A 17,574-nucleotide genomic window follows, 5' to 3' on the forward strand; every position below is an offset into this window, starting at 1 on the left:
CAGGGGTGTGTGGCCTAATATGCAAAGGAGCGCCTGCTAGAATTCCACCTCTGGCTCTTCCTCTTTTCCTGTGGCCTTCAACTTTTCCTAGCTTTATTGTCTTTTCCAATGACTCATCTTCCGATGCTGTGAACCAAAGTATGATGCTCTCAGTTTAGTCGTTTCAGCTTCCAGGAGAGTCCAGACTTGATTCGATCTAGAACCCACTTATTTGTTTTTTTTGGAAGTCTGCGGTATCAAAGCTACATCCAAGGCTTTTCTTGTAGCAGGAACTCCTTTGCATATTAGACCACACCCCTCTGATGTAGCCAGTCCTCCAAGAGCTTACAATAGGTCCTGTACTAAGAGCCCTCTTAGCATTTCTTTTTTGTATAAGAGCATGCATTAAGAAGCTGGGAACTTTTTTTTTAAAAGCTTTTAGTAAATTGTGGGTTTGGTGAAATGCAACCTCAAAGTCAGGAAGTAGAATAATTTGATAACAAAAGTTATAAATACAAATAATTTACAAAAAGGTAAAAACAGAGGCTTAAAACACAGGAACATTTATGTATGTTACAACCAAGGTGTATTCGTACTTCACGTAACACAGCAAAGATATTTTGGGTGTTATGGCCAGTTTCACGGTAGTTTATATGCTGTGATCAACGCTCCCCGTCGCCCGTCAGTGGTAACCAAGTCTCTGTATTTCAAAACTAGTTACAGATCAATAGTCCCTTTGGCTTTAAACTTCTTTGCAGAACGTTCACTGGCTCTGAACTGGATCTTGCTGCCAAAGATATAGGATACAAAGCCATCGATCTCCATGCTGAAGACATTGTTAAGCTTGGGAATGACTGAAAGAAAAGGAAAAACTTAGCTGTTGCCTATTAGCATATAGAGAATCCTAGAATCATAGTTAGAAGGGATCTCCAAGGTCATCTAGTCCAACCTCCTGCACAATGCAGGAAATTCACAAATACCTCCCCCCATACCCAGTGACCCCTGCTTGATGCAGAAGATGGCAAGCCACCCCCCCCCCGAAAAAAACCCTCCAGGATCCCTGGACAAACTGGCCTGCAGAAAAATTGCTGCCTGACCGCAAAGTGCCAATCATAATTTCCCTGGGCATGTAAGAAAGGGCCACGAGAAGCACTGATGCAACCCTTCCTGCCCTCCCTCTCATGATCTTCAGCATGGAATCCGCATTGCTGTCAGATGGCCACCCACCTTTTGCTTAAAAACCGTGAGTCCTGTTAAGTACTTGCACATTCTTCCAAGTAATGTGTCTGAGATCACTTGCTTACTAAACAGGGATTATTGTTGGTTTTGTTTGGAAAACTCATTTGGCCAAAAGCCCACAGAAACCGGTGGTTTTATGCCACGCAGACCTCGGAATTCAGTTTCCATCAGCACCTCCTTGGCACTAAAATCTTGGCTGGCACATTCTGAAAAGATGACATCACAGCAGGTAAGCCAATCCCAGCCAGAGAAGTCATTCTAGTGGCTGTGATGTCAGAGCAGGTCAGCCATCAAGAGAACTAGTGCAGGAGGGAGAGGGATCTTCCACAGTTGGCTGTACTGAGAAGATTTTAAACTAATAATAAATACTGGTCTAGCTACGCTGGGCACAACGTAACCAGAACCAAGTGCTTTTAAGTTCTGTTGAGTGCAATAGGGAATTAAATAAGCGCAGAGCAGCTGAATCCTAACCGGAGTTACGTCTTTCTAATCCCATTGACTGCGATGGACTTAAAAGGGAGTAACTCTGCTTAGAACTGCACTATCACACTCCCTTGTAAAGATCAACAGGACTTAGAAAGTGAACGCATGAACAGACAAAGTTGCCTTATACTGAATCAGATCATTGGCTCAATAAGTATTGTTGACTTAACTGGCATGGCTCTCCAAGATCTCAGGCTGAGTCTTTTGCATCACTCACTGCCAGACCCTTTAACTGGAGATGCCAGGACCTGAACCTGGATCTTGTGCGCACCAAGCAGATGCACCGAGCCACAGTCCCCACCTTTTATTCTCTGTTGAAGAAGGGCCCCATGATTGGCTGTTTGTTTTATATTTATATTCAAAGGATGTCTCACCTTTGCCTTTCAACCATGGTTCTGAAGGCTGGTTTCAACAAAGCTATTATAAAAGAGGACAATCAATATTAAAACCCAGCAAAAGGAGATGCCAGAAACCGAACCTGGGACTTTCTGCACGCCAAGCAGATGTTCTATATATCCAGGATCCTGCATACCTTAGGGACCGCCTTTCCCTGCATATGCCCCAGCGAGCACTTCGGTCTGGGTCTCAAAACCTGTTGACAGTTCCCAGCCTCAGAGAAGTTAGGCTTAAATCAACTAGAACCAGGGCCTTTTCCGTTGCTGCCCCTAGCTGGTGGAATGAGTTACCGGAGGAGGTCATGGCCCTGCGAGAGCTTTCACAGTTCCGCAGGGCCTGCAAAATGGCACTCTTCCGCCATGAATTTTCATAACGGTAACACCTGCAGCAACGGGACAGGCCCATAAATACTACCAACAGATCTATCTCATCACGCTATGGCGATCCTGGGACATCTTCGAACATCTAACATTGACCATCTAGCCATTTACCACCATTAGAATTTTAATTGTTGTCTGATACTACTGTACTAGCACCTGTTGATGTTTTAATAATTGTTCTTATGTTTTTATGCTTTTACTGCTGTCTTATCTTGTTTGGTCACACTAATCTGATTGCATGACCCTTACTCTGTGAGCTGCCCTGAGCCTGCCTTTGGCAGGGAGGGCAGGATATAAATTAAATTAATAAATTTAATTTGTTACCATTCCGGAGGATCTGCAAAACAGAGCTGTTCCGCCAGGTCTATGGTTGAGGCAAGCGGACTTCCTCATCCTCCTATTATACCATCTAACTGGCCTCCCAGCAATGACTGCCATTTCAACTGGGGTCAATACTGTTGACATCTTAGGGCAACTTAAGGCTGCCCATGATAATTATGCCCCATGTGGCCTAGGACCTACCTATCTGCGGGACTGCCTTGCCCCACATGTTCCCCAGAGAGCACTGCTATCAAGTTCTCAAAATCTTTTGGCTGTCCCTGGGCTAAAGGAGGCTAGGCTCAGCTCCGCCAGAGCAAGAGCCTTCTCAGTTGTGGCCCCAATACTTTGGAACACCCTTCCAGAAGCCATCAGGGCCCTGCGGGATTTATTGCAGTTCTGCAGGGCCTGCAAGACTGAACTGTTTCAGATGGCATAGAACATCTAATGGGAGAGGGCTGCCACCACATCTGGATCCAGAGCGCTTTTATTACTAACTGCCCAGGATCTGTGCGTGTGAGAAAGAAATATTATATGATCTGCCTGAAGTAGCACCATTTTTAACTATCTAATTGTTTTATCGTTTTAATATTGTTTTGTTTACTGTTTATTTTATGCTGTTAGCTGCCTTGAGACTGTATGGAATGGGTGGGATATAAATATAACATAAATAATTTTTTTAAAAAAAAGTGCTCAAACCATGCCGTCTTAAATAATTAATTTTAATTTATTGGCTTGTTTTAACTATTCTGATGTTTTATTGTTGATTTTACTGTTTTAGCATGTTGGAATCCGCGGACTATAAATGTACAAAATAATAATAATAATGATGATGATGATGATAATGTTCTAACATTGAGCCACAGCCCTTCCCTAAAGTGCTGAACTCTGGCTGGATCACGCTAACTATACATTTGGACCCAAATGTGACTATATACCAATGTCTTCATCTTTTAACAATGGGCAGAAAAGAAAAATCACAGCTCTGCTACAGATCTTCAATGAGAGACCCAGCTAATGTCCCCAAGGTTTAACCAGATGGCTGCCATATTTCCCTGATCTGGATAGCCCAGGCAAGCCTGATCTAGTCAGATCTTGGAAGTTCAACAGGCCCAACCCTGGAAAGTACTTGGATGGGAGACCTCCAAGAATACCAGGGCTGGAATGCAAAGGCAGGCAATAGCAAGTCATCCACCCTGACCTGGCTAGCCCAGGCAAGCCTAATCTAGTTCAATCTTTGAAGCTCAGCAGGGCCAACCCTGGAAAGTACTTGGATGGGAGATCTCCATGGAATACCAGGCTATCAAGCACTTCTCTGAATGTCCTCCGTGCCCCAGCACGGGTTGTCAGAAGTCATGACTTCCAGGCATGCACGCACATGCATGCACACACACAAAAAATACCCCCACTCTAAAGATGGTTGCCATATTCCTGGGAAAAACAGGGAGGCAGGAAATTCCTTGGGCAACTAGCATTCTCCAAGAAAATGAGGTCAGTTAGAATGAGGTGTGCTGCACAGATACCTTTCAGTCGGTCTTCGTTTGTAATGATTTTGAAAACGTGCTTCATTTCCTGAACGATTATACCCGTAATACCGACATAGGAGGGACATTTCGATTTTGTCACTGTGGGAAAAATATATATATATAAAGTCAGAATCGTTACCTGCTTTGGGTCCTGAGATGCCCAGGAGACAAGATTGGCATATAAATATTTTACTACAATTAAACGATTTAAAATTTAGAAAGAAAATATTATATTTATAGTCTGCCATTCTCATGGGGGCTCAAGGTGGAACACACAGAGTGAATCAACACAACCAGCAAGATGGGATGTTTAATAATGATATAAAACCCAGCCTATCACATAACCGGTGCTTGCGGAAACCCTTGGAAAGCTGCCTCTGAGCAAGTAGAAAGGGCAGAACTTCAAATTACTTTAACTTCCCTCCATGTATACATGTCCTTAGCGTGTATGAGCTGTTATCAGCATGTAGGTAGGATTCGAGTCACAGCCTGTTTTCTTAAATAGGAAAGAAGTTTTATTGCCAAAGATTCAACTACAGCACATAAATAAGGTTAGCTATGATATAATACAAGACAATTACCTTAGGTGGAGCAACACGCACCCCCCAAACTCTCTACTGCCCCCTGCAGAGAAGATGAGGTCCTGGCATAGATCACAGCATTTGGGCAAAATATTTGCCAACCAGTCAGTTTTAGCCTTATGTTTATGGCAATAGTCTAAGCTGTGAACTTTTTGAATTTGGTAAGCAGTCAAACACATGAATGGGCACCAAGTGGCACGCGTCTGGGACGACCATCTGTTCTCCCGCAAATCAGGTTGCACCAACAAGCCATAATTCAAAAGCTCATGATGTAAGCCAATATTGATATGGTTTCCACCAAACTTTTCTCATTGAACTTGGAACTGTTTTTCCTTCCCTTGAGCTCCTTTTAGCACTTGGCGGCATAATCCTAAGTGGCCTGGGCTGGCTGTTTGACATCACAGCAGGTAAGCCAATCATAGCTGGGGAGGGAGAAAAAAATCAACTGAAAAGGGAATTCTTTTCATTTTTTTAAAAAAGAAGTGTCAGCTACAACTCTCTTAAAAATATCCAGATCTGAAATGGAATCTGTACGTAATGCCACCGTACGGTCTCTTAAAAGTGAACTTATAACCCTCTTATTGAAGGCTGTTTTGTGACAGAGCTGTGGGGAAAACAACTGTGCCAGTCAGCAGGCAGCACAACAGTGCATGTGCTTACATTTACATGAGAGCCAGTTTGGTATAGTGGTCAAGTGTGCGGACCAAGTTTGATTCCCCATTCTTCCACTTACAGCTGCTGGAATGGCCTCGGGTTAGCCATAGCTATCGCAGGAAGTTGTCCTTGAAAGGGCAGCTACTGTGAGAGCCCTCTCAGCTCCACCTACCTCACAGGGTGTCTGTTGTGGGGGGAGAATATATAGGAGATTGTAAGCTGCTCTGAGTCTCTGATTCAGAGAGAAGGGCGGGGTATAAATCTGCAGTCGTCGTCGTCTTCTTCTTGACGTGCCAAGAGCATGGATGGCTTTAAAAAGGGATTAGAGAGGTTCATGGAGGAGAGTTCCATCTCTGGCCATGGTAGCCAAGGGAACTTCCTCGCTCAAAGGCAGCAGACCTCAGAATCCCATTGTCAGGAAGCAACATCCTGACAATGTTGCTTCCTTGGCCTCTGTGCCAATTGTCAGGAAGCAACATCCTTGGCCTCTGTGCCCTGTTTGCTTGGTCCTTCAGGATAAGCGGTTGGCCACTGTGTGACAGAACATACTCTACTAGACGGGTTTCTGGTCTGATCCTGAGAGGGTTCTTCTTATGCTCTTGGAGGGCTCCCCCAATTTCAGGGCCTCCAACCCGTTGGCATGGAGATGGCTGGCGGGGGCAGCTCCGCCCCTGAAGAGCTCCATTATTGCCCGATGTGCCTGGCACAATGAAAACCCAGAAGTGATGTCATCATGCTGGGCACGTTGTGCGGGGGATACTCTAGCATTTGGGTAAAAAACCCTCTATGTTCTTGAAATACCAGAGACCAGGAATTCACCCTGTAATCCATCGGGGTGACCTTTTTTCTCCGATTTGATGCCAAGGAAGCACCTGATCTGTACATATGGCGCAGACTAATTAAAATATATATTTTACATGGTAATATGGTACAGAGAATGTAGAATTTGGTTTCTTTAGAAGCCTCAGCTATTAGCATATGAATACAATCTTTAAGGACAAGACTATGAATGCGAGTAATGGTAACTCCTAAATGACCGTACGTAAGATCAGACCCAGAATACCTGTAACAAGGGCACCGTGCAGATCCGCTTTTAGCAGTTTGGTCTGAATCATCTGTGGCTGTCTAGTTAAAAAAAAAAAAAAGAATATTCAAATCTAACATTTGCACAAGATTAAATGGATATACTTCAACAGTATTATTTTAAAGCTCTGATATGGCCACTGCAGAAGCCAACATGTTTTTCTGTCTCATGGTCATCTATTTCCTCCCCACACCCCAACTAATTGGATTTCATAGAAAAGCTTAAAACGTCCCCTTTAAGGTTGTTAAGCCCCACATGATGTTGGGGTATTCCCTGCCCAGGTCACGATGCTGCCTGGAGTAGTAGCAGGAGAACATTTTTTATCACCAGAAACTCTATGGTTTTCCAGTTTCACCATAGAGGTTCTCAGGATTCCTAGAGCTACCCTTTATCACTTCTAGGTAGCTCCAGGAATCACAAGGAACTCTCTACAGGAAAACTATAGATTTTCTCAGCAATTCCTAGAACTACCCTTTGCCACTTCAGACAAAAACTTCCAAGATGCATTTAAAAAAAACCCAACAAAAACTCCCTCTCTCATGATTCTTCCCCTCTCTTTCTCTGGTTGTCAGGCACCTAACAACGCTAAAAACCCTACTCCCTTTTCATCAGACATTTGGACAAGTTCTTGCTGCGATTTGGATTTTACACATTTCTGGCTTGTTTTACAGCCCTCATGCTTGTGCTTTAAATGTATTTTTGGACTTCTTGCATAAATGTGGTTTTAATTTTTTTAAATTATGAATCACTTAGAAAATTCCAGTTGGAGGAAACTGGATGCGTTTGACAATACGGAAACAAACAATAACCATCTCCCAGAACTGCAGCTGCATCCTATTCGTTTTGGCTTCCCAGAGAATTCCATCAAGCACTTGTCAGTTTTCATTACATCATGACTTGCTAGCTCTGCATTAGAAAAACATGACAGGCCATTGGGTTGAAAAATCTCACACCATAAGGCTTTCCTACAATGCACCCATTTCAGAATGTAGGCAAGAAACATCAGCTTAGTATGTCGCTACATGCTTAAAACAAAAAAAAGACTTCTTCCATGTCGAACCCAAGGCCTGAAACAGCAGAGAAGAAGAAGAAGATATTGGACTTATATCCCAACTTCCACTCCAAATCTCAGAGTGGCTCACAATCTCCTTTACCTTCCTCCCCCACAACAGACACCCTGTAAGGTAGGTGAGGCTGAGAGAGCTCTCTCAGAAGCTGCCCTTTCAAGGACAACTCTGCGAGAGCTATGGCTAACCCAAGGCCATTCCAGCAGTTGTAACTGGAGGAGTGGGGAATCAAACCCGGTTCTCCCGAGATAAGAGTCCACGCACTTAACCACTACACCAAACTGGCTCTCAAGAAAACTTGGAGGAGGGAGCAGAAGAATTTGAAGACAGTCCCCCTATGCATTGGCAGCATAAGTCAACTAACTAGGGCTTCCTCCTCTTTGGACAGTCATTAAACTCTAAATTTATATAATAATAATAATATAAGGTCCAATTGTGAGGCAAAAGGGAGGGATAATTGTATGTGCTCGATATCTCCCACCAATAGAAAACTGTTCTCCCTAAAGAACTAGCAATTCACTGACACAGGGAAACATACTATCTGCAGTGGTACAGTCTCGGAGTGTACAGTCCAGTGGTACTTCCTATTTGGGTTTGGGGGTGACTTCCCCAGTTGGAAACAAGATCCTGACATGACTGGGAAGAATCTCTTATCATTACTGGCGAACGATCAGGCAAATGAAGCCAACTAAACTTACGCTTCTGGCTTGAGTCCATTGCAAAGGTCCCGGGTATATTGCTTCCATAATTCATGCAAAGGTAAAAACATCTCGTACCTACAGAACAATCAGAAGTGGGTTTTTTACGCCCTCAGTAATCAATGTCTTTTTCTAAATCGGTTAAAGCTTAGCATTTCAGAACAATGCCTCTTTCCCTTTCGTTCTTTCACGCACAGCACATAAATAGCCAATCTGGTCACATTCCTTCAGACTAGCTCTGTGTGTCTCGAGACCTCTTTCGAGCCTTGAGATGAAGCACATTTGGAATATAAAAATCACAAGATGCCCCCTAGTGGCCAAGGTTTTTTAAACAGAATATTCCTTTTAAAAAGTTGTGGAATGGCCAGGACAGCCGGACAGGCTACTTGAAAGCAGTACATGCCACACCCCGATAATAGGAGCTTCCTTGATTATACATGCTGGGAAACACTCCTTTAGATGTTCCTTGGATCTCTGTCACATTGAATGGGACACACAACACAATTATTTTCGTATTGCTTTTCTTATTGCTGTTTCAGCAGTGGAATGAGAAATAGATCTGAACCATTTGAATTGTATGGAAAAGCTTTAGAACAGAGGTGACAAACATGCGGCCCAGGGGCTGAATCAGGCCCCTGGAGGGATCCTATCAGGTCCCTGAGCATCTGACTGTTGTCTGCTATTTTCTCCCTCTCTCTTGCTTCCTTCTGCATCACAACTTGCTTTGCAAGGCTTGCTCCACTGCACAGAAGCTACAGAGCAAAACCTCTATTTTTTCCATTGGCTGAGGCTCCTTGGGAGGAAGGGGGGAGGGAGAGCCTGCTTTGCCAGGCTCTCTCAATTGCACAGCAGAGCTACTGAGCCAAGCCTCTCTTCCTTCTATTGGCTGAGGCTCCTCCCCCTCCTGGTCTCCTGGGGAGGGAGGGAAAGAGCCAGAGCTTCCTTTGCCCAGTTCCCTGGACTCATGGGAAAAATACAAAGAAAGCACTTTTGAGACCAAAAAGTGCTAATGTTCTAAGCATATTTTAAGTTTTAAAAAAACCTTTAGTCATGTTTGTGTCATTTTAAAAGTTTAAAAGCAACATCCTCTAGAATCAGGGGTGTCAAACTCATTTGTTATGAGGGGCAGATCTAACATAAATGAGACCTTGTCGGGCCAGACCATGTGTGTACCTATTTAAGATTAGGTAGCAGAGATATAAACTTTATAAAGGACACAGATAAACACAATTAAAGATTTTTTTAAAAAAACCTTAAGATAAAACATGCTTAAAACCTTAGGATGTTGGTTTGAAAAGTGCTTTTTTTGTATTTCTTCCATGGGGTCCAGGGAACTGAGCAAAGGAAGCTCTGGCTCTTTCCTTCCTTCCCCAGGGGGCCAGGAGGGGGAGGAGCCTCAGCCAATAGAAGGAAGAGAGGCTTGGCTCAGTAGCTCTGCTGTGTAATTGAGAGAGCCTGGCAAAGCAGGCTCTCCCTCCCCCCTTCCTCCCAAGGGAGGAGCTTCAGCCAATGTAGAAAATAGAGACTTTGCTCTGTAACTTGAGCAAGCCTTGCAAAGCAAGAAGGAAGCAAGAGAGAGGGAGAATGAAGCAGATGACAGCCAATCGCTTGGGGGCCTGATAGGACCCTCTGAGGGGCTGATTCGGCCCCTGGGCCACATGCTTGACATCCCTTCAAGTACTTGAAGATGGTGATCTTATCACTTTATATCACTTAGGCCCAGTAGAGCTACAAAGACTGGGGGTGGCGATTAGGAAGTAAAGTTTTGGGGTTACACTGGGAGGATTCACAGAGCTGAGAAAGTCACGCACACTGGCTTCTCTTGGGTGTCTAGTTGACTTTCAGGGCTGACCCTGAGGTCCTCTTCATCTGGAATGGCTTCTGGCACTCCTGGTGGTTGAGAATGTTTCTCAAGGACTTATCATTCTGCCCAGACAGGACAAGCGACACTTGGCCTCAGATTCAGCAGCAGCTCACAGAAGCACAGTTCCTGAACCTTTCTGACAGTTCCCCCTCCTCCTCCCCACCCACCTTGTCCATTGAATAGCAGCTGCATAACAATCCCTTGATTAGGAAAGCGGGCAGCCAGCCAGCCACCAGGGGCTTTGCCACACCCCCAGCAGCCTTCATTAACCCCTGGAGAAGCCTATGCCACCCTTTCTCCAATTCTTATGTGATTTTGGGTGGCAGGTGGCTTGCTGGCCATTTGACTGGGGGGCAGCCCAGGAGAGCTCCAGGTGAGCGAGGCCTGCTTGGGCTGGCTGGATCTCTAGGTAGCCCAAGCAGGCCTCGCTCACCCAGGGCTCTCCTTTCTTGCATCAGGTTGCTTTTGGCTGGGTGAGTATATGCTAATAAGTTATTCTTATGAGTTCCACCACCTATTTTTCTACAAAACGACCCCTGAGCGACACCTTCTTACCTCTGGTGTTCCGGTTTAATTTCAAAGAGCCGCATCTCCCTCCTTTGCTTGGCGGAGAGCCCTTTCCCTCTTGTCTTTCTCTCCCGTCTCCTCCTCTTCTGAAGGCGCTCAAGAACGACAGCTTTCCGGGTTAAGATATCGTCGATGTGCTCCTCGCTTTTCTGGGTCAGGCTACGCTTCAGGAACGCTTTCACAAACGCTTCGGCTTCCTTTGGCTTCTGAGGCTACGTCAAGGAGTCCTCAGAGTTAATGCTGCTAAACAGGTCCTCATGTATGCTATCACTTTATATTTAAGAATTTATATTTAAGAATAAGTCCTGGTCCCACTGATGGACCTTCTGTTCAATGTTCCCTCTAAGCTGTGGAGTCTTGTGAGCAAGAATTCTACATTGTGAGCTACTGGCATTAAAGTTGTGAGCTACTGAGCAAATTAATTTGCCCTGCGGCCATTTTTCCTGAGCTAAGACAAAAATGTGTGAGCCAGAGGCAAAAATCCTGTGAGCTAGCTCACACTAACTCAACTTAGAGGGAACACTGCTCCTGATGGCACCTGGTTTTTTTGGCCACTGTGTGACACAGAGCGTTGGACTAGATGGGCCGTTGGTCTGATCCAACATGGCTTCTCATCTTCTTAATGGCTGATGCCTAAGACACTAGCAATTGCTCCTGGGCACAACCTAACAAACAGCGCAATCCAAAGCACTGTTATTCCAGTCAAAGGGTGCTCTCGCACATGGGGAATAATGCCCTTTCAGTCTACTTTCAATGCATCCTGCAATGGAATTTTACTATGCAAAATGGCAAAATCCATTTGCAAACAATCAAGAAAGTACATTGCAAGCCGACTGAAAGTGCATCGTGCAGTGTCTCAAAGCGCCCATATGGTCTACTGTTTGCAGTGGGTTTCAGCCAGACTAAGTTCAAATGCTATCACAGAACGCTTCCTGACATGCCAGTTTACTTTTTCTCTGATTCTCATCTGATTCTGCTCACACATTAAAAAGTGTCCATTGTTAGAAAGCATCTGCAGTTTCTGGGCTTTTGTTTTTCCCAGTAGGCTGAATCTAGCTATTTTGTTCACATTCATGTGGATTCTGTGAGGCAGACGGTTTCATTTTGTTACATTATTAGCAGTTCCTTTAGAAGCCTGCCAGCAAAGTCAAACTACTCCTGTACACATGATGGTTTCTTTTTGCTGCCTACAACGACAGGTATCTATCACCAGTCTTCTCCCAGTTCCCTTAGAAGCAGGCTGCTTTTACATTTGGGCAATCTTTTCCATCTCCCAAACACAGTAGTCATGATGTATGCAGGCACCGAGTTGTTACTGGCTGAAGGGGTGACGTCACTTCATGATGTTTTCTTGGCAGACTTTTACGGGCTGATTTGCCATTGCCTTCCCCAGTCAAAGAATCATAGAGTTGGAAGGGACATCTAGGGTCATCTAGTCCAACCCCATCTACACTTTACCCCCAGCAAGCTGGGTACTTATTTTGTTGACCTCGGAAGGATGGAAGGCTGAGTCAACCACGAGCCGGCTACCTGAACTCAGCTTCCGCTGGGATCAAACTCAGGTCATGAGCAGAGCTTGGGCTGTAGCTTAACACTCAGTGTCAAAGGGCTCCCTAGTCATGATGTACCAGAAATGGCAAGCCTATAACTATATTATGGGAATAGTTAAATTTATTTATTTATTCCGTAATTTATATCCCGCCCTTCCCACAGAATGGCTCAGGGCGGCTCACAACAACGACAAAACGATAAAACAATAAACAGAAGCAAAGTTATTACATTTAAAAGTTAAGCATTCAAAAACCTAAAAACTATAACATTAAAACTACACAGTATAAAACACAGCAGTTTAGCAGGCTACATTTAACCAGTCAGGCGTAGGCTAACCGGAAGAGGGTTGTCTTACAGGCCCTGCGGAACTGAGTAAGATCCCGCAGGGCCCTCACCTCTTCCGGTAGCTGGTTCCACCATGTTGGAGCCATTGTAGAGAAAGCCCTGTCTCTAGTCGCCTTGAGACGGACTTCCTTAGGCCCAGGGATGGTGAGGAGATTTTGAGTCCCAGACCTCAGTACTCTCTGGGGAACGTGTGGGGAGAGACGGTCCCTCAGGTAGGCAGGTCCCAGGCCATATAGGGCTTTAAATATCTTGATTCCTGAAGCTATTTGTATATTATATCAGAGGCAATGAAGATACTGATTGTAGTTATAACTCTTTTTAATTATTCAGTATTCCACTAGCATTTAAAATACTTTGTAAGAAGACTCAGAAATGTTAAATGATTAAAATAATATCTAGGTTTTAACTTAGCATGAAAATCTGTCTAACTGAAAAAGATATAATCTTTTTATTATTAACAGAATATCACAACTCAGAAAGTTCTTGTTTCTTCTTCTAAAGAGAGAATCCACCTCAAAATACTGTAATAATGTTTTACTATCTGCTCTCACGTTTGAAATTGTTAAATGATTAAGACAACATTTAGTTTTTAAGAATGGTTTAAACTTAGCATAAAAATCTATTTAACTGTAAAAAATGTAATAGAATATTGCAACTAAGAAAGTTCTTAGAATCACAGAATCATAAAATTGGAAGGGACCTCCAGGGTCATCTAGTCCAACCCCCTGCACAATGCAGGAAATTCACAAATCCCATCCCCCAAATCTTCTTGTTTATTCTTCTAAAGAGAGAATTCACTTCAAAATACTGTAATGTTTTACTATCTGCTTTCACATTTGAAATATGCATTTTGACTAAAACAGGTGATTTTACTTGTCTGTAACCACTCATAATATTTGAAAATTATTGATGAATTTATATTTTCCCCTTCCTCTTTTGTACTCCACCTTTACATTTGAAAAAAATAAAAAAAAGAATACCACTGGCTTGTTCTCACAAAGCATACACTCCAACTCAAAACCTTCCCAAAGCAGCTTACAATATCATTCTCCTTTCCTCCACTTTAACCTCACAACCATCACCTTGGAAGTTAAGATGAAGTTGAGAGAATGTGACAGGCCCAAGGTCACCAGTGAGTTTCCATGGCAGGTTTGGGATTCGAACCTGGATCTCCAAGATCCTAATCCACCATTCCAACCACTACACCACAAGTGAACAATTAGCTGACATTTCTCAGGGTTCCTTCTTTGGTCTCCAGAGTGGAGACATCACTAGTTAGGGAACTTGTATTAGAAACATAGAAGAAGAAGACTGCAGATTTACACCCCATCCTTCTCTCTGAATCAGAGTCTGAGCGGTTTACTATATCCTTTATCTCCTTCCCCCACAACAAACACCTTGTGAGGTAGGTGGGGCTGAGAGAGTTCTCCCAGAAGCTGCCCTTTCAAGGACAACTCCAATGAGAGCAATTGCTAACTCAAGGCCATTCCAGCAGCTGCAAGTGGAGGAGTGGTGAATCAAACCCGGTTCTCCCAGATAAGAGTCTGCACACTTAACCACTACACCAGCGGTGGCCAATGGTAGCTCTCCAGATGTTTTTGTCTACAACTCCCATCAGCCCCAGCCAGCATGGTCAATGGCTGGGGCTGATGGGAGTTGTAGGCAAAAAAACCCATCTGGAGAGCTACCGTTGGCCACCCCTGCACTACACCAAACTGGCTCTCAAACATACTCAGTTCCAAATCTTTTTTTTTTGTACAGGATGGCTTTTAATACTCGGGACTAAGTTGGTATTCCACTTTTTTTTTGGAGGTGGGAGAGACTGCAGCTGCAAGAACATTTCCTCCATGCAATCAGAAACTGGCTTTGTTGTCGAACAGTCCCATTCCATGGAATGGGGCAAAAGAAGTCACGAAGCAGAGGATGTTGGCAAAAAGTCTGTCCCTACCATAACAAAGGATCAGTGGTCAACTTGTTATACGTAAAAAGTTACGTTCTAAAAAATGCTAGAGAGAGAAATCAAACCAATACCACCTGTCCAACTACCAAGTTCAACACAGCCCATGCATTATGGTTCTTCAGGTGTTTGACTAGCTCTGGTTTCTCTCCCCCGCCCCTCAAAGTTTTACGTAAGCAGAGGATGTTCCTCCCCTGTTCATTTCTAAGGTGCTATTGGATCAGAACCTAGCAGTTTTAATGAGCATTCAACACAAGTTGTCCTGTAGCCTCCCCAGACAATGGAAACAGGGACTCTTTCAGACTCACGGCCCTTGCATACATTATAAGTGCAATAAACTGGAATTACCTGAATATTCACAAGCTTAGCTACTTGCTGAGGCAGCTGATTATATACGACACCTGGAAGACAAAGTGAGAGGTTTATATAAAAAAGATTGAGCTGCTGACATGGGTGGGTTCTAAGGAGCAATAAAAGGGTAAAGGTTGTCCCCTGTACAAGCACCAGTTGTTTCCGACTCTGGGGTGATGTCACATCACAACGTTTTATGGCAGACTTTTTATGGGGTGGTTTGCCATTGCCTTCCCCAGTCATCTACACTTTCCCCCCCAGCGAGCTGGGGACTCATTTTACCGACCTCGGAAGGATGGAAGGCTGAGTCGACCATGAGCCGGCTCCCTGAACCCAGCTTCCGCCCGGATCCAACTCACATCATGAGCAGAGAGCTTGGACTGCAGTACTGCAGCTTTACCACTCTGCACCACGAGGCTCTTCTAAGGAGCAATAAGGACCTGCAATTTTTTGGAAGCAGACTGTTCTAGAATATGGAGGTTCTCCTAGTCTTCCTTCCCATGTCATCTTTCCTGCTGAGTCTAAACACTGCTCTGGTGCCGTCTGTCTCCCAACACAATGTGTAGTTTTCCCTCACCCTAGTCCTTCGGTTTCTCAGGCCCCCTCCTCTCATTGCCCTTCTGCCTCCCCCGTTGCTTTAGTTTTATCCTCAGGAGTGACTGACAGTCATTCATGGATGCAGAATAAGGTAAGGGGATAAACTCTTCATATGTAGAACAAGGTAAAGGTTTAAACCCCTTGCCTTTTGTGCCACATTAAGAAACCCAACAAAAATCTTTTTTCTGAATAGAACTTAGGCTCAAGGGAAAGGCAGTTTGGAAATATAGGAGAGAGGAGTTTGTCCTAGGTAGGGAAGGAAGGATTCCCCCTCTGCCACTAAAAGGTACCTGTGTGTGTGGGGTGGGGGGTGAGGCAGGGGCGCATTTGTCCATTCAAAATATTTTTGTTTAACAAATGTTACTCTACAAGTTCTCCTTCCCAGCTTGCCTCTGGCCCCTGCCTTGAAGATCTGTTACATTCACACGAGCTACAGACATGGAACTTCTGCTACTCTGCAGCACTCTTAATAGGAACTTAAAGATCTTAAGTTCTTACAAAGAAGCTTTTCCCATTCGTTTTCTTCTTTAAAATGTGACAGCCTATTTTGCCGATAAGCAGTTAAGGAACCGAGCAGAAGAACTGGAGAGGAATAAAATGAGTAAAAATTTAGTTGAGATCTTATTATTGGCCGCAAAAACACTGTTAGTGCAAAAGTGGAAGAAAAAGAAAGTGCCTACAGCTCAAAGTTGGTATAAAGTGTGGGATTTGTTAATATCAGATAAACTAGCAATACAGTTATTGATAGCTGAAAATCCTTTATACAAAGCAGATTTTGAGAAATGGTCATCTTTTTAAAAATATGTTGCTTCTCAGAATACTGTGGATGTAGTTTGCCTAGAAAATATGTAGATTTCATTTCTTATTGGTTTAGTATGTCTTTACTGCTTATTTTATTTTAGCTGTCCTGCTCTTATTTATGTTTTCATTTATCTTTTTATGTATTACTTTGCAATTCTAAAATAAAACTTTGAAATTGGGAAAAAAAAAGAACTGGAGTGATAGAAACACAGAGCTGGAAGGGACCTCCAGGGTCATCCAGTTTAACCCCCTGAACAATGCACTCCGGATTAACTGTAATTGGAAGTAAAAAGGAGGGAGAAAATTGCGAACAATGCCAGCTATCTCCAAGCATACTTACGCTCCATGTTAACGCGTTTAGTTAAATCAGCCTCCGTGCCGCAGACACGACTCAAACTGCATCCAGCCACGATCTAGCACCACATTCTTCTCCTTTCCACTGTCAAACGAACTACGCACGCGCGGCCGCTACTCTCTTCCACCTCTTTAGCGCAAGCGTTAAATTTACAACAAAATGCCTGGTTCACGCTTATGTTATAAGCGCATGCGTATTCGCTAGAGTGAGGCCCAACGGGTATTGGTAGAGGCTTGTTCAAAGCCGTTGTTTCCATAGAGACGGAAAGGATAAAGTCGCAGCCTCCCGGCTCTTAAAGACGCTTCCGGTCTCCGTGTGCCGTCCTTTTTCCCCCAATCGAAAACATGGAGTGCTATCACCATAGAGATGCCAAGAGATAGAGCGACACTGCCGTGTAGCTATATAATGGGCGCCATCCCGTTAGTAGCGCTTTGAGAAAGGGAAGTTTGTGAGTTTATTTTTTTGTTTCGCTTTATTTTTTTGTTTTGCTTTTTGGTATTCCGTCTCCACACAGAGTGACGGGTGCGACCTAATATGCAAATGAGTTCCTGCTGGGCTTTTTCTACTCAAAAAGCCCTGAGTGTATGTAAATTAGACCCCACTTCAACAGATGCATGAAGTATAATTTCAGCATATATATATATATATATATATATATATATATATATATATATATATATATATATATATATATATATGCTGAGATTATATATATATATATATATGCTGAGATTATATATATATATACGCTCACGTAGGAAAAATGCTGCGTCAGTAATTG

General features: G+C 43.7%; 1 protein-coding gene across 1 annotated transcript; it reads right to left on the bottom strand.

Moving 5' to 3' along the window:
- Window positions 1-526: 526 nt before the first annotated feature.
- Window positions 527-17,064, bottom strand: POP4 (POP4 homolog, ribonuclease P/MRP subunit). The gene is made up of 7 exons (XM_060253989.1): window positions 16,779-17,064; window positions 15,038-15,090; window positions 10,825-11,048; window positions 8,406-8,483; window positions 6,620-6,681; window positions 4,319-4,420; window positions 527-833 (listed from the first exon to the last, which is right to left on the bottom strand). The coding sequence occupies exons 1-7, from the start codon at window positions 16,783-16,785 to the stop codon at window positions 697-699; spliced, it is 663 nt and encodes a 220-aa protein (XP_060109972.1). The 5' UTR covers window positions 16,786-17,064; the 3' UTR covers window positions 527-696.
- Window positions 17,065-17,574: the final 510 nt, after the last annotated feature.

The sequence above is a fragment of the Heteronotia binoei genome, chromosome 14, assembly GCF_032191835.1.
Source record: "Heteronotia binoei isolate CCM8104 ecotype False Entrance Well chromosome 14, APGP_CSIRO_Hbin_v1, whole genome shotgun sequence".
Taxonomy (NCBI): Eukaryota; Metazoa; Chordata; class Lepidosauria; order Squamata; family Gekkonidae; genus Heteronotia; species Heteronotia binoei.

What these genes read in the sequence shown, in the direction of transcription:
- POP4 (XM_060253989.1), bottom strand. An exon ending in CTAAGCTTGTGAATATTCAG is followed by an intron (nt 11,049 to 15,037) that starts GTAATTCCAGTT and finishes TCCTTGACGTAG; the next exon opens with CCTCAGAAGCCAAAGGAAGC. An exon ending in AAACGAAGACCGACTGAAAG is followed by an intron (nt 834 to 4,318) that starts GTATCTGTGCAG and finishes CTTTTCTTTCAG; the next exon opens with TCATTCCCAAGCTTAACAAT.